The sequence below is a fragment of the Trichomonas vaginalis genome, chromosome III (genome assembly GCF_026262505.1).
Source record: "Trichomonas vaginalis G3 chromosome III, whole genome shotgun sequence".
In the NCBI taxonomy this organism is placed as follows: Eukaryota; Parabasalia; order Trichomonadida; family Trichomonadidae; genus Trichomonas; species Trichomonas vaginalis.
Window position 1 is genome coordinate 2,183,761 of NC_067205.1, and position 12,258 is coordinate 2,196,018.

The 12,258-nt window shown below is 30.3% G+C and overlaps 3 protein-coding genes and 1 pseudogene across 4 annotated transcripts, besides 2 other annotated features; 1 reads left to right on the top strand and 3 right to left on the bottom strand.

The window, feature by feature from the left end:
• Positions 1-500: 500 nt before the first annotated feature.
• Positions 501-821, top strand: TVAGG3_0625370 (uncharacterized protein; the record flags this gene model as incomplete). Its single annotated transcript, XM_051240532.1, has 1 exon — positions 501-821. One exon carries the CDS (start codon positions 501-503, stop codon positions 819-821), a length of 321 nt encoding a protein of 106 aa, XP_051087119.1.
• A 34-nt stretch (positions 822-855) lies between these two features.
• Positions 856-10,409: a mobile genetic element.
• TVAGG3_0625390 (uncharacterized protein) lies at positions 4,783-5,776 on the bottom strand (the record flags this gene model as incomplete). The annotated part of the gene is made up of 1 exon (XM_051240533.1): positions 4,783-5,776. A coding segment is annotated over one exon (994 nt), but the record flags the coding sequence as incomplete, so codon positions are not given.
• Positions 8,267-9,123: a mobile genetic element.
• TVAGG3_0625410 lies at positions 8,347-9,027 on the bottom strand (annotated as a pseudogene). Its single transcript has one exon. A coding segment is annotated over exon 1 (681 nt).
• On the bottom strand, positions 9,083-9,670 carry TVAGG3_0625430 (uncharacterized protein; the record flags this gene model as incomplete). The annotated part of the gene is made up of 1 exon (XM_051240534.1): positions 9,083-9,670. One exon carries the CDS (start codon positions 9,668-9,670, stop codon positions 9,083-9,085), a length of 588 nt encoding a protein of 195 aa, XP_051087121.1.
• Positions 10,410-12,258: the final 1,849 nt, after the last annotated feature.

Sequence of the window (12,258 nt, forward strand, 5' to 3'; positions counted from 1 at the left end):
ACTTCTCATCTTCTCCATATACGTTTCATAATAAAATAGTTGATGCGGTAATGAGAACTCTTAGAGATGCGTTAGGGGTTAACGGTCAGATATACTGGGATGGAAATCATGACTCCATCATACAACAGTTAGTATATTATTACAATAATACATGGCATAGAACTATAAACATGAAACCAGTGGAAATGAAAAATGATATTTCAAAAGAATGGGAATATATTAGAAAGCAAATGGAAAGGTTAAATGATGTTAAACGTGAACAAATTAATTTGGGGCTCATGAATTTTAAACAAGGGGATAAAGTTTTGATTCATCTCGATTATGGAAAAACTATAAATCAATGACAAAAAGAAGACGAAGATTTGACACAATAGCTGAATTTGTTAGATATATTAACGGCAATGCATTAGTTGAAGTTGACAATAAATTAATAGAAATTCCGATTTATTTTATTACTCCATTATATTTAAATAATATTTAATTTTTTTATTTCGTAAGAAATGAGTGACAACAAAGCAGCCAAGAGTCCTGATTCAATTAAGATTCAGAGTCCAGACAATGAATATAAAAAGAAACTAAACAGAATTAAATCAAAAATATGCTATTACAAAAAGAAGCCGCAATGCGGTGGGGCTGATGCCCATAAAACTAAAGTAATTGAAAACGATAAAGAGAGGAAAGAAATAATCGAAAAATTAGAAACTTACCGTTCAATCCTTAAACTGAGTGAAGCAAAAATAAAAGAATTTAATAGAATAAATAAATTGATTGGAAGAGATGAATTTAATAAAGATGAATTTTTAAACTCAATCCAAATTTAATTTTTATTCCTCTTCGACAACGTCTCTTCGAGACGATGGTGTCACCACGTCACCATGTGTCACCTGGTTAATTAACTTCTCTTAAAATTACTGACAACATGACATTTTGACATCACAGCAGGATTAATGCAAAAATAAATTCAAATCATACTTTATAAAGCTTCATTATCGTTTGGTTCAACCTGTTTATATAATCCTTTCATTTCTTCTTTCAAAACATAACACCATGTTTGTTTACCATCTATTCTTCTCTGTTTCCTATCACATTTATCCTTAATGCTCATTTGGAAATTCTTGTCTTTCATGTCTGATGGTTTGCAGAATAGAGCATTTTTACACGTCATACCTGCACACAATTCATCATAATGTGTATTTATCCATTCATCTAAAGGATTTGTTGATAATTCTATTAAATCTTGTTTGGCTTCAGTCATCGGTATGATTCGTACATTAAATGATGAAAGGTCATATTGCATAAAATATGTTAGTAAATTATCATAAAATTCCTTTGTGCATGAATTCATTAAATTCTTGAAGTAATCAAATTGACCCTTGAATTTACCATTAACTCTTAAAACTACGTATCTTCTGTCTCCAACTTCAATTTTGACAGGGTAGACGTTATTAGTTACCAAAATGAAATTGGCAACATTCTGAGCAGTTCTTCTGGGTTGATTCTTTTCATTAATTCTAATTTGATTATCCGTAATAATTGATTTCAAAGCGTTGAAGTTTGCGAGTCTATCTTCACCAACATTCTTGAGTTCATTAAGTACAAGAAACATTTTATTCTCAACTACTGAATTGAAATTACCCGTTAGCTCACTTATTTCAGTAATGTTTTTACATGAATAACCTGCGAGAAGTTCAGAAATAATGTCTGTAAATCTGTTTTTACCTGTTCCCTGAAGTCCTTTCAAAATAATTGCTGTTTCATTCTTGATTCCAGGATGTTGAATCATTGATGCAATCCAGCCGAGAAGGTATTTATACACTTCATCGTTATTATCACAAATGGCTTCTTTAATGAAATTCATAAACATCTCAATTTTTGAGTAATCAGGCTTTTCGAGAACGTTGCATTTATAACCTTGAAACGTTGAGAAAACATCTGGGGAATCAGATTTAAAGCAAACACCCTTAACGGTTAATGAGGATAATTGATTTAGTAGTACATCCCATGCTGTTATTGTTTTACCTTCTTCTTTAAATAATTTAATCATTTTAAGTGACTCTTTCATGTTTGATTGAAGAACGAATGATATTTGATTCATTTTGTCGTGGATATTATAGTCCTTTTGAATGAAATATTTATTTCCACAATCTACAAAACGGATTACACGTGATAAATCCTCTATTACTTCAGAACTGTTTTTATACTGATGATTTTCAGCCTTGCGTCTAATATCTGTTATCAAGAATGAATCATCAAGTTTTATATCAAATGTTATTTTTGGCTTACGTAATAAAGGCAAAACGTATTCGTCATAATATTCCTTTTGATATAGTTTTAGAATCTTCACTAAAACAAATGGAGAAGTCATTAAATGTGCATATCTACTACGTGCTTTTTCAAAATTACTTTTTGCATTTTCAGTTAAGCTGCAGAAGTTATAAACGTTATCGTATGCTTCATTAATCAAATGATCCGGTAACGAATTAATTGCTTGAAACAGTGTGAATAATGTAACTTCTTTTTCTAAATTCATGTTTCCACCGTCATTATGTACTTCAAAATCACTGATGCCATCAACTATGCTCTGGGCAAGTTTATCGTCAATGTTTACATCTTTGTTTTCATTCATGATAGTCTTTATTTCTTCGTTCTTCTGTTCAACTCTTACCTTAATATTCAAATCATTTAATATATCATTCACTGTTCTAGTTAATGTTGAATCATAACTTCCACGAATGAATGAGTATGTTTTGATTGGTTCTGTTGCATTCTTGCGAACTCTTGAATCAGCCATAACTACTAAAGAACGCTTTGAATCATCAATAGAAGTCATGATATCGATATCATAATCATTGCAGGAATAGCATTTAATCATTCTGTTCGAAACTGAATAGAAGAAATTAGTGTTACAATAAATGTGAAGACCTCCTGAAGCGGTTTTAACGATAACATCTTTATCCGAAAGTTTTGATAAAATATCTTTTCTAACTGTTTCTTTAAGTTCATCATTGTACGATTTATTGATATCAACATCTATAATCGTTAAATTTGAAATTTTATTTACTAATAAAGCCATACCAGTTTTCCTTCCTCTTCCTCCATCGTGTTTGCGGTAGTTATGTAAATCAATCTTGTTTTCACCAATTCTTTCGTTAAGGGTTTTAGTTTCTGCCGTAACTAATTCCTCAGCTAATGACTCAATAACTTTTTCATCAGAAATTATAAAGTTGCTGTTGTTGTTTGTTGCTGTCATTTATATAGGAATAAAAAAATAAAAATAATTTTAAAACTAACTTTATTTTTGGACTGCATCAAATTTCCAGGACTGTTGTCAAAATGTCATGCTGTCATCATTTTTTAAAGAAGTTAATTAACCTGGTAACATGGTGACGTGGTGACACCATCAGTTATTCAAAAATAATTAATTATTGAATAACCTAAAAACCATTAACGATAACATATATTTCTACAGTTCATCCATTACTTCATTACCTAATTAATTACAGACATAAAATATATTTAGTTCATAAAAATTTTTTGATTAATTTTGGCTTATTTTTATTCTTCCAGTAATCCTTTTCGAGTTCCGATAAATGTGTGGGGTTCGATTCTCTCAAATTTCTAGAAGGAATTTTATCATCCACACCTCCTTCATAAATGACAGTGTATTCATCTTTAACCTGATGAACTATATTTTCATCATAAAATCTCTTAATTTCTGTTCTATCATTAAATCCCGCATTCTTTGCAGCTTCATAGAATTTTTTAAATGACCTCCACGGTGATGATTCGAATACTTCTTTTAAACTCATTTATGTAAAAATAAAGATTTTATTCAAGACGGTACCATGCAAATACAGTCATAAATGGTGGCATGTAATCTTCACCCGAGCCTGTTGGATTTGTTGTGAAAGTATGTGAATGATTTCCTCCTGGTTCAGTTGGTCGAAAAGTCTTTTTTGTTGAATCGTTATAAACTGGAGATAAAACATCATGACCGGCTTCATAGTCTGAGTTGTATAATGGGTGGTCTCTTAATGATGTATATGTCGCCAGAAAAGTTTGTAGTTCCTGTATGCTTATGCGGCGGAAGGTTTGCTTCTTTAATTTTCTTTGAACCACCTGTTTGCTTTGAAGAGTTAGCACAATAGAGGAAACGATCAGTTATTTGTTGCCATGTACCGAAACCGAATACATCAGCTGGATTTGTTGAATTCATTGATGTATATATTGAACCAATGGGGTAAATCATCTCAAGAATTGTATTTAATCCATTATGAATATTGAATTTATTATATAATATTGAAACTGGGCGAGTATTTAAAACTGGTCTTGTTATCAATATTAACGTATTATTTTTGAAAATTGCTTTTCTAACATCTTGGAATTTTGTGATTTCAGACCAGTTTCTTCCATCATTACTGATATTTACTAAATCACCACATCCTAAAGCAATAAAATGACCATCAATATAAAACAAATTTGTAAATCTATAATTTCGAGTAAATTTTGGAGTGAATGAATAAACCAATTCCCAACTTGGTGTTTTCTCTGGATCCTGTGAAAAATCCTGTGATAAATAAATATGTCTGTTATAACTTACAGGATATGAATAGACCATACCACCTGAAACAAGAACACAAACATTTGAAGCATAACATAAAGCTTCAATGTCTCCATCAGCTTGAAAAATTTGTTCAAAACGACCAAATGGTATTGAAGATGATCTATAAATTTTATCATTTTGTAGGATAAAATACATGTTGTTAATGTAATACCACTTACTTGTATAATCGATTTCCAAATCTGATGACATCATACTAAACATATAATAATTTATCCCATCCTCACTAATGAAAATTTGATTGACTTCATAAATTAGTACCCATTTATTATTAACGCATCTAATAGGATTATTTGGATATTTAAATTTAGCATCTTGATTTAAATTACATTTGAACCATTGGATACAATCGAATGAATAACAAGGGCAAAAATCATCTCCAACCGTTATCATTCTCATAAATTTACCGTTATTATATTCAACATATAAAATTCTTGGATTAATGATTGGCTTTCGTGTATCAGGATTCAAAACAGATGGAGTAAATGATTCATAGTTTTTAAAATCATTTGTTTTAAAATAATAAAGCACTCCAGCTGTATAAAATAAATACGTGGTCACTCCATCGAAACATATCCATTCAAAAGAATCTATATCAAAGGTTTTATCTGATGATTTCATAAAATTTAAAAATGGTGGCGTAAAATATACCTCTGATTGTTTTATTTCTTCATTAACAAATGATATATCAGCTTTCTTTGCTAACTCAGTATTAATGAATGAAATAACTTTTTCCTTATCTGCTTTCTTCTCTAACTCATTGTTAACATATGTTTTATTTGCTTTCTTCATTAACTCATCGTTAACATAAGTTTTATCTGCTTTAAGGTCTAAACATCCTGAAACCCATTCTGTATCAGCTTTAACTTTAAAAGTCTCCAATGTCCATTCATGATACCATTCAACCCTTTCTTTAATTTCATTATCTTTTTCATCAACATAAACCAAATTTGCTTTCTTCATTAACTCACTATCCACATATTCCTTATCCACCTTCTTCATTATGTCATTTAGGAAACCTTCTATGAATTCCTCATTTAAATTAAATCTTCCAATCTTCAAAACTTTAGGAAATGCATTTAATGCATAATATCTCTGTTCTTCTGGTGGAATTGATGTTATATCATCCGTTATTCCTTTAATTTTTGAATTCATAAATAAAATTTCTTTTATATTTGATATCACTGCACCACCTTTGCAAACGAATTCGAAATGGTCATTTTTCAATACTATCTCCAAATCTCCATATTTCAACCTTTGCGTTTGTTCTGCCGTCTTTGAATTATATGCATATATGGCGTATGTAATGGTCTGAAGGACCTGGGCGTTTTGCGCCTTAAGTTGCTGTTGTTTAATCATTTATTACGATTTAAAAATAAATATTTAATCCGTTATCTCATCAGCTATTTTCTCTATTTGAAATTGCCATAATATTTCATTCATAAATTCTAAATCACAATCAAATAGGTCAGTTATTCTAAATTTAATATTTGATAAATCTTTTGAATGAAGAATAAATGAATTCCCGGATAATTGAAACGGATATGATAAAGAAAATGTGTTTAAGTTGATGGATAAAATGTTTTGTATTGATGGGTAAGAGTTAGGGTCTAATGTTTGATGTGAAAATCTCATTGGGGTATTAACTTTATCACATTTGATTAAAATGAAATTGGAACCAGTGTCAGAATACAAAACATCCCCAACATTTTTCAAAATTTAATATCCCCAACAATGAACGAAGATGAGGAGTACAAAATTTAATTTTCAGCGGAAATTTAAAAAGGTTATTTATTTCATCAAGTTCAAAAAGTTTATCAGGTTTTGATTTAAAATTTTCTTCATACCATACGATAAATGATTCATTTAAATAACTTAAAATCATGTTAATATCCCATTTCGCTATCACATTATTTATATACATATCATACGTTTTTTCAAGGTCATCTTTAATAAATGATATATAATCTGAAGGGTCTAAAAGAATGGGATTAAATTTACCACTCACAGAAACGAGAGTAACATTATAAATTCCGCTAACTGTTAAATTTAATTCACAGTTATTATTCGAAATAATATTGATAATTGACATTTTTTATTACGATTAAAAATATGGTAAAGCGTTATTTTCCAGTGATAAATAAAACTAGAATAAGATTACCTCAAGAATTCATAAATTCAACGAATAAGAAATTCATTCATGTTATAAATTTTAGTGTTTTCAGAAAATATGAGTCAGTGTCATATTCATCAACAGGTTATATTTCACTTCATTCAAATTTAGTTCAATCAAACCCATATAATGACCATTTCATAAGATTTTCAGATGGTATTAAAAATGTAATTGATAGATTAAAATATGAACAGATTGACAATATCGAATTTTTGGAATTTTGGTTTAAATATCCCGATGGAAAAAAGATTGAAGTTAAAGATAAAGCTGATACTATAACAAAAACAATTACAATGACCGATCCGGATAGTGGGGAACAAAAAGAAATAAAACAAACGATAGAAACTGGTGAAAGGTCAATTATTATTGATTATGATTCAAAGGATTATTATTCGATAATGTTAATGCTTGAATATTAAATAGCCTTAACAAAGAATTTTTCAAGTGATATTTTATATTCATCAACTATTTTATTATAAATATCATTATATGTTAAATGAAGTTCAGTTGTTGTTCCGTTCTTTGATATCTTAATTGTGCTAATATCCTTTATAGGATTTATTTTTGCAACTGTTCCGCAGCATGAAACCTCATCATCTATGAAAAATTGAATCTTAACGTCTGAATCTTGAACATCACAAAGAATGGCGATAATGTGAATTAATGATTCATAAGGTAAAATAATTAAACCGGATTGTCAATTAAATTTATTATTGAATCATAATTATTAATTATTATATCACGGTAAATTTTCATTAATTCAGAATTAATGTCTATTTTATATGGGTTCTCGATGTTTGATGAAAGAGGCGGGGGTATGTTGGATAAGTGGGAATTTCAACAGGTTCTTTACCGGGTTCAGATAAAATGATTGGGTCTCCATTCTCATGGTTTTCTTCATTCTCCTCATTCTTCGGTAAGTCACGAGTTAATAAATTTGGTTGAGTTGCTGACCTTGTTAATTCAGGGCTAACATTAACTTTAACATTTTGAATAATTCGTGATTTATCATCATTTACGTTATAACCAACCGTAATCTCTGCTTTTGCGTTAGTGTTCTTTTGACTAGTGAAACGTCTTCTCATTTATAATCGAATAAAAAAATATATTTAAACTTTTATTTTGCTGGAAGTTTTGAATCTATTATTCCCTGTATTTGTTCTTGAAGTTGATTTTGAGCTGGTTCATTGTAATTAATAGACCGAATATATTCATTAATTGCATTCTTATAATCATCTGATTTCTCAAATTTTCTTTTATCTGATTCCTTAACTAAATCATAAGTTAAACCTCGTTGCTGATATAATGGTTTCTTAATTAAATCTTTGAATGCTTGAGATAAAGCACCTGATGCAATTCTTGCTACTATAATTGGTTGGAATTGATGTTTAAGTTCATCTTTAACATTTGCGAAAACTGGATCGAATAAAGCAACTTTAAAGAATTTCTTAGCTGAAATTTCAGGTCTAATATAGGGTGTCCAAAGGTGTGTTTAGCACAAACCTGAATACTGCGAATAGAAATAAACAAGTTACATATATATAAAGTTTATTTAAATATAATCACCATTGGATTCAATCACGCGTTCGCAGCGATCGATCCAGGCTTGAAAGACACGCTTTAAATCATCATGAGAAAATTGCTCAAATTGCTCTCTTACAAAATTTTCAAGATCATCTGGACTCGCGAAACTTCTTGGATTGATACGCAGCCAATATAGAGAGGAGCTCTTTCGAAGATTGGACTCTAGATTTTTTTTGAACTGAATTAAGGTTGTGCGGAACCCAACGTGTATACGCTAGTTTGTAGTTCAAATAATTGTGCAGATAATAACTGACTGTTGTACGTGGTATCTTTGTCATCTCCTCTATCCTTCTGAGTGATGCTCTTGGTCTTCATCTAGCGCTTGAAGAATTGCTTTGATTTTTCTTTGATTCGGCGATTTTTTGTCAATTTTTATGATGGGCGCCTTTTTGTTCATGAAGTGATACATCCTAACATGATACGTTACAGTGGAATAGCTAGGAGCATCCATACCGAAGCATTTTACCAATGTCTCGTAGATTTTTTTACAGTCTTTGCATTTTTTTGCAAGAGCGAGGATGTTTTCTTTATGATTCATTAAAAAAATGAAAAAAATCCCGCCAAAATTTCCCGCGAAACCGCCTCTTGTCTCAAAATTCATTTTATATCCCGGCATGGCGCCAAAATACAACATACTCATCATATACATATATTCATATTTTTTATTATATATTTATAATCAGCATATATCTCCTTTAATAGTCTCATATAGAGCGCTGTGCTAAACGCACCTTTGGACACCCTATATTTGCATATTGACCATCAAAAAGGTTAGAATATCGTGGTAATCCATCCGGTCCCTCTTCAATAGCATTTAATTCTTCATTGAAATAAGAATATGGATTATAACGGTATGAATTAATTGGACCATTTTCACCTTCTCCAATGTATTGTTTAACAGCTTTTCCATTTTCATCAAATTGCATAGGATAACGTTCATTATATGCTTTACGTTTAGGATAATCAGTTATAGTTAATTTGTAACCATTTATGACTTTAATATTTCCTTGACCATCAGTAACGAAAACTTCATTTATACCATCAGGTTTTCCATTTGGACCCGTAATGTCTGCTTCGTGTGCTTCCCAATTTGGACCTTGACGTTTGGCATATGCTTGAGCTTCTGGTAATGTTAAAACGTTTCTCATTTGTTTAACATCTTTTTGAAGACCAGCAACAATATGAACTAATTCTTTCATTCCATCAGGAACTTTCATAGTTCTATTATATGCACCCTTTTTGTTTGTTCCTTGTTTTAATGGAACCTGTAGAAGATTTGCCATTTCTGTCATGTTTAATTATAAATAAAAAATAAAAATTAATTATAAAAAGTTAATCAAATTTAACACTTCCTTTATTTAAATCAACTATTATTTTTCCATGTTCACCTAATTGCTGATATTGTGTGTAAAGTTCATTAATGCTCATTGGTAAATTCACTTGATAAAGCATAACGTTCAACTGTTGACGACTAAACCCACTGAAAATGAAAAGTGTTGATAGATTTGATTTAATGTTTGTGCTTAATGCTTTGAAATATTGAACAGCCATAAAGAATGAACACTGAATGTGTCGACATTGAGTTAATAACTGATTAAAATATGATTTCTCATTTGTTATTAGTTTTGATTTCACTGCATCATCTAGAAAAATGAGTGAATGCAAAATTCTCTATCAAAATTTGAAATAGAAAGTGTTTCAAATAATTCATCCCGTTGTTTATCAATAATTTTATCCTCTAATCCTTGCTTCTTGATTGTATTATATAATTCTTTATACATTAAAAATTTTTTAAATAATCTTCTGCTTCTTCTTGAGATAAATAAATAATTGGAATTTTGATTAAATGCTTTAAAGATTCAAATGTATCATCTGAAGGTGAACCTGAACGGTTGATATAATTAACACGTGTGAATAGGGTGAAGTGTTAGCAATAATGATAATTTGTTTTAATATCGTTAATGTTTTACCTTTATTCTGTTTACCAATTGCTGCAGTGATTGAATTTAAGTAACATTCAGAATATGGAATTTTCATTAATTTTTCCTTAGATAGAGCATTTCTATTATCACTCAATGCTTCATTAATCATATCATCTATGTATGTATTATATACTCCTGCTAATTCTTCATAAGGAGTGTATGAATTTAAATCCATTTAATCAAAAATAAATTTATAATTTTAAACATTTCTATTCATCAATATTTCATCATATGAACTTCTATACTGTGGTGGTGTACCTGTTGGATGATATTTCAAACCTTCATCCGGTGTCCATGTCCAATATGTAGTCCTAGTAAACCAAAACTGAGGAGGATTTGTCACCTTTGAACAGTAAGTGTCATTTACACCCTGAATGATTGGATAAGCTTCACTTGTACTGTAACTTGTGAGTTGAAAGTTTCTAATCCATCAAAGAATATACCCGCTCCATCACGTTGAACTGGAATAGTGCATAAGAATGAAGTTTGGTCTTTCCATGTTCTAGCTAATGGCGTGCCATCATCTGCATTCAGTGGTCTAGTTAATGAGTCCTCGTATTCTTCTGTGCATTCATTCACTCCATCTAAATCAGAAGCTTGAAGCATACGTGTAAAGAATATGTCACCCACTGTGGTCATCGCTTGATCGGGGAAGTTTCTGGAATCTATAGTGACCTGAAGACCTCGAAGCATTGGATTTTCTAAAACTGTTCTTTGCATTGCATTCTTCGGAAATGCTAACACAACATCTGTAACATTATGAAGAGCGTATGAGAAATCTGAGCTGATACCTTCAGGAGTGATGCAACCTCCATTTAGTGAACGAACGTCAATATGTTGAGCTGGAATCATGAATGGATCTTCCTTACTGAATAAACGTGGTATTGCTTTAACTGATTCTTCAATTAAACCGTATCCTGGTGTAATACATTTATCCTCTAAAACTTCCATTTGTGCATGAAATAATAACGTCATCAACTGTTGCGTCAGCAGATGTAGCGGCTAAGCTTGTAATTAATTTGGTAGGAAGTCCAATTTGTTGGAATTTACGATCATATTTATAAACATGATTCATAATCTTTTCATAATTTTCATCAGTTATCTTTTCATAAACGTAATTTTGTAAAATCAGCAACTTTAACGGGTCAACCTGACAAAATACTAAAGTATCCTGAAAACATAATATTTAAGAATGATTTCACCAAATGATTTAGGATAATCATCGAACGCCTGAAATGCTAACAAATCATTTACCGGAATAATCATATCAAAAGTGACATCACTTCTTCATTTGCTTTCTTGAAAACTTCTGAAGGGTCAATATATTACCACATACTGAGTTATCATATTTTTGAACATTATTATATAACGAATGAACAAACTTTTTAACTTTCCTTTCTGATTTTGGTTTATATGTTGCAAATGCAAAGATTCACGGGCGCAATCCATCTGAAGATAACCGGCATCACCTCTTTCGGTTTCTACTTCTAATTGTTTAAAGCTTTGATTTGATGATTTGTAACCAACGAATAAACGCATGCATTTAAAAGCGGCATCACATGTGAAAGCTTTATTTGAAACTAGAGTTGCTTTAACTTTGCGTTTAATATATGTGTCACCTAATTGGTTCACATCATGAGCCGGATTTGTAATTCTTAAATGAGTTTGTTTATCATCAAAATATGGAGCATCAGAGTCATAGCATGAACTTTCAAGTTCTCTATAATATCTTCTACCGTCATTCTTTGCGAATATTTCATTTATCTTTTCGAATGAATGAAATACATTTCCATTAATCGGTTTAGTGTTTGGCACCAAATAGTTAGTCGTCATTTATTAATAAATAAAAAATCAAAATTAAAAGATGAAAATGAATTTTTAATTTTAATGAAATAATC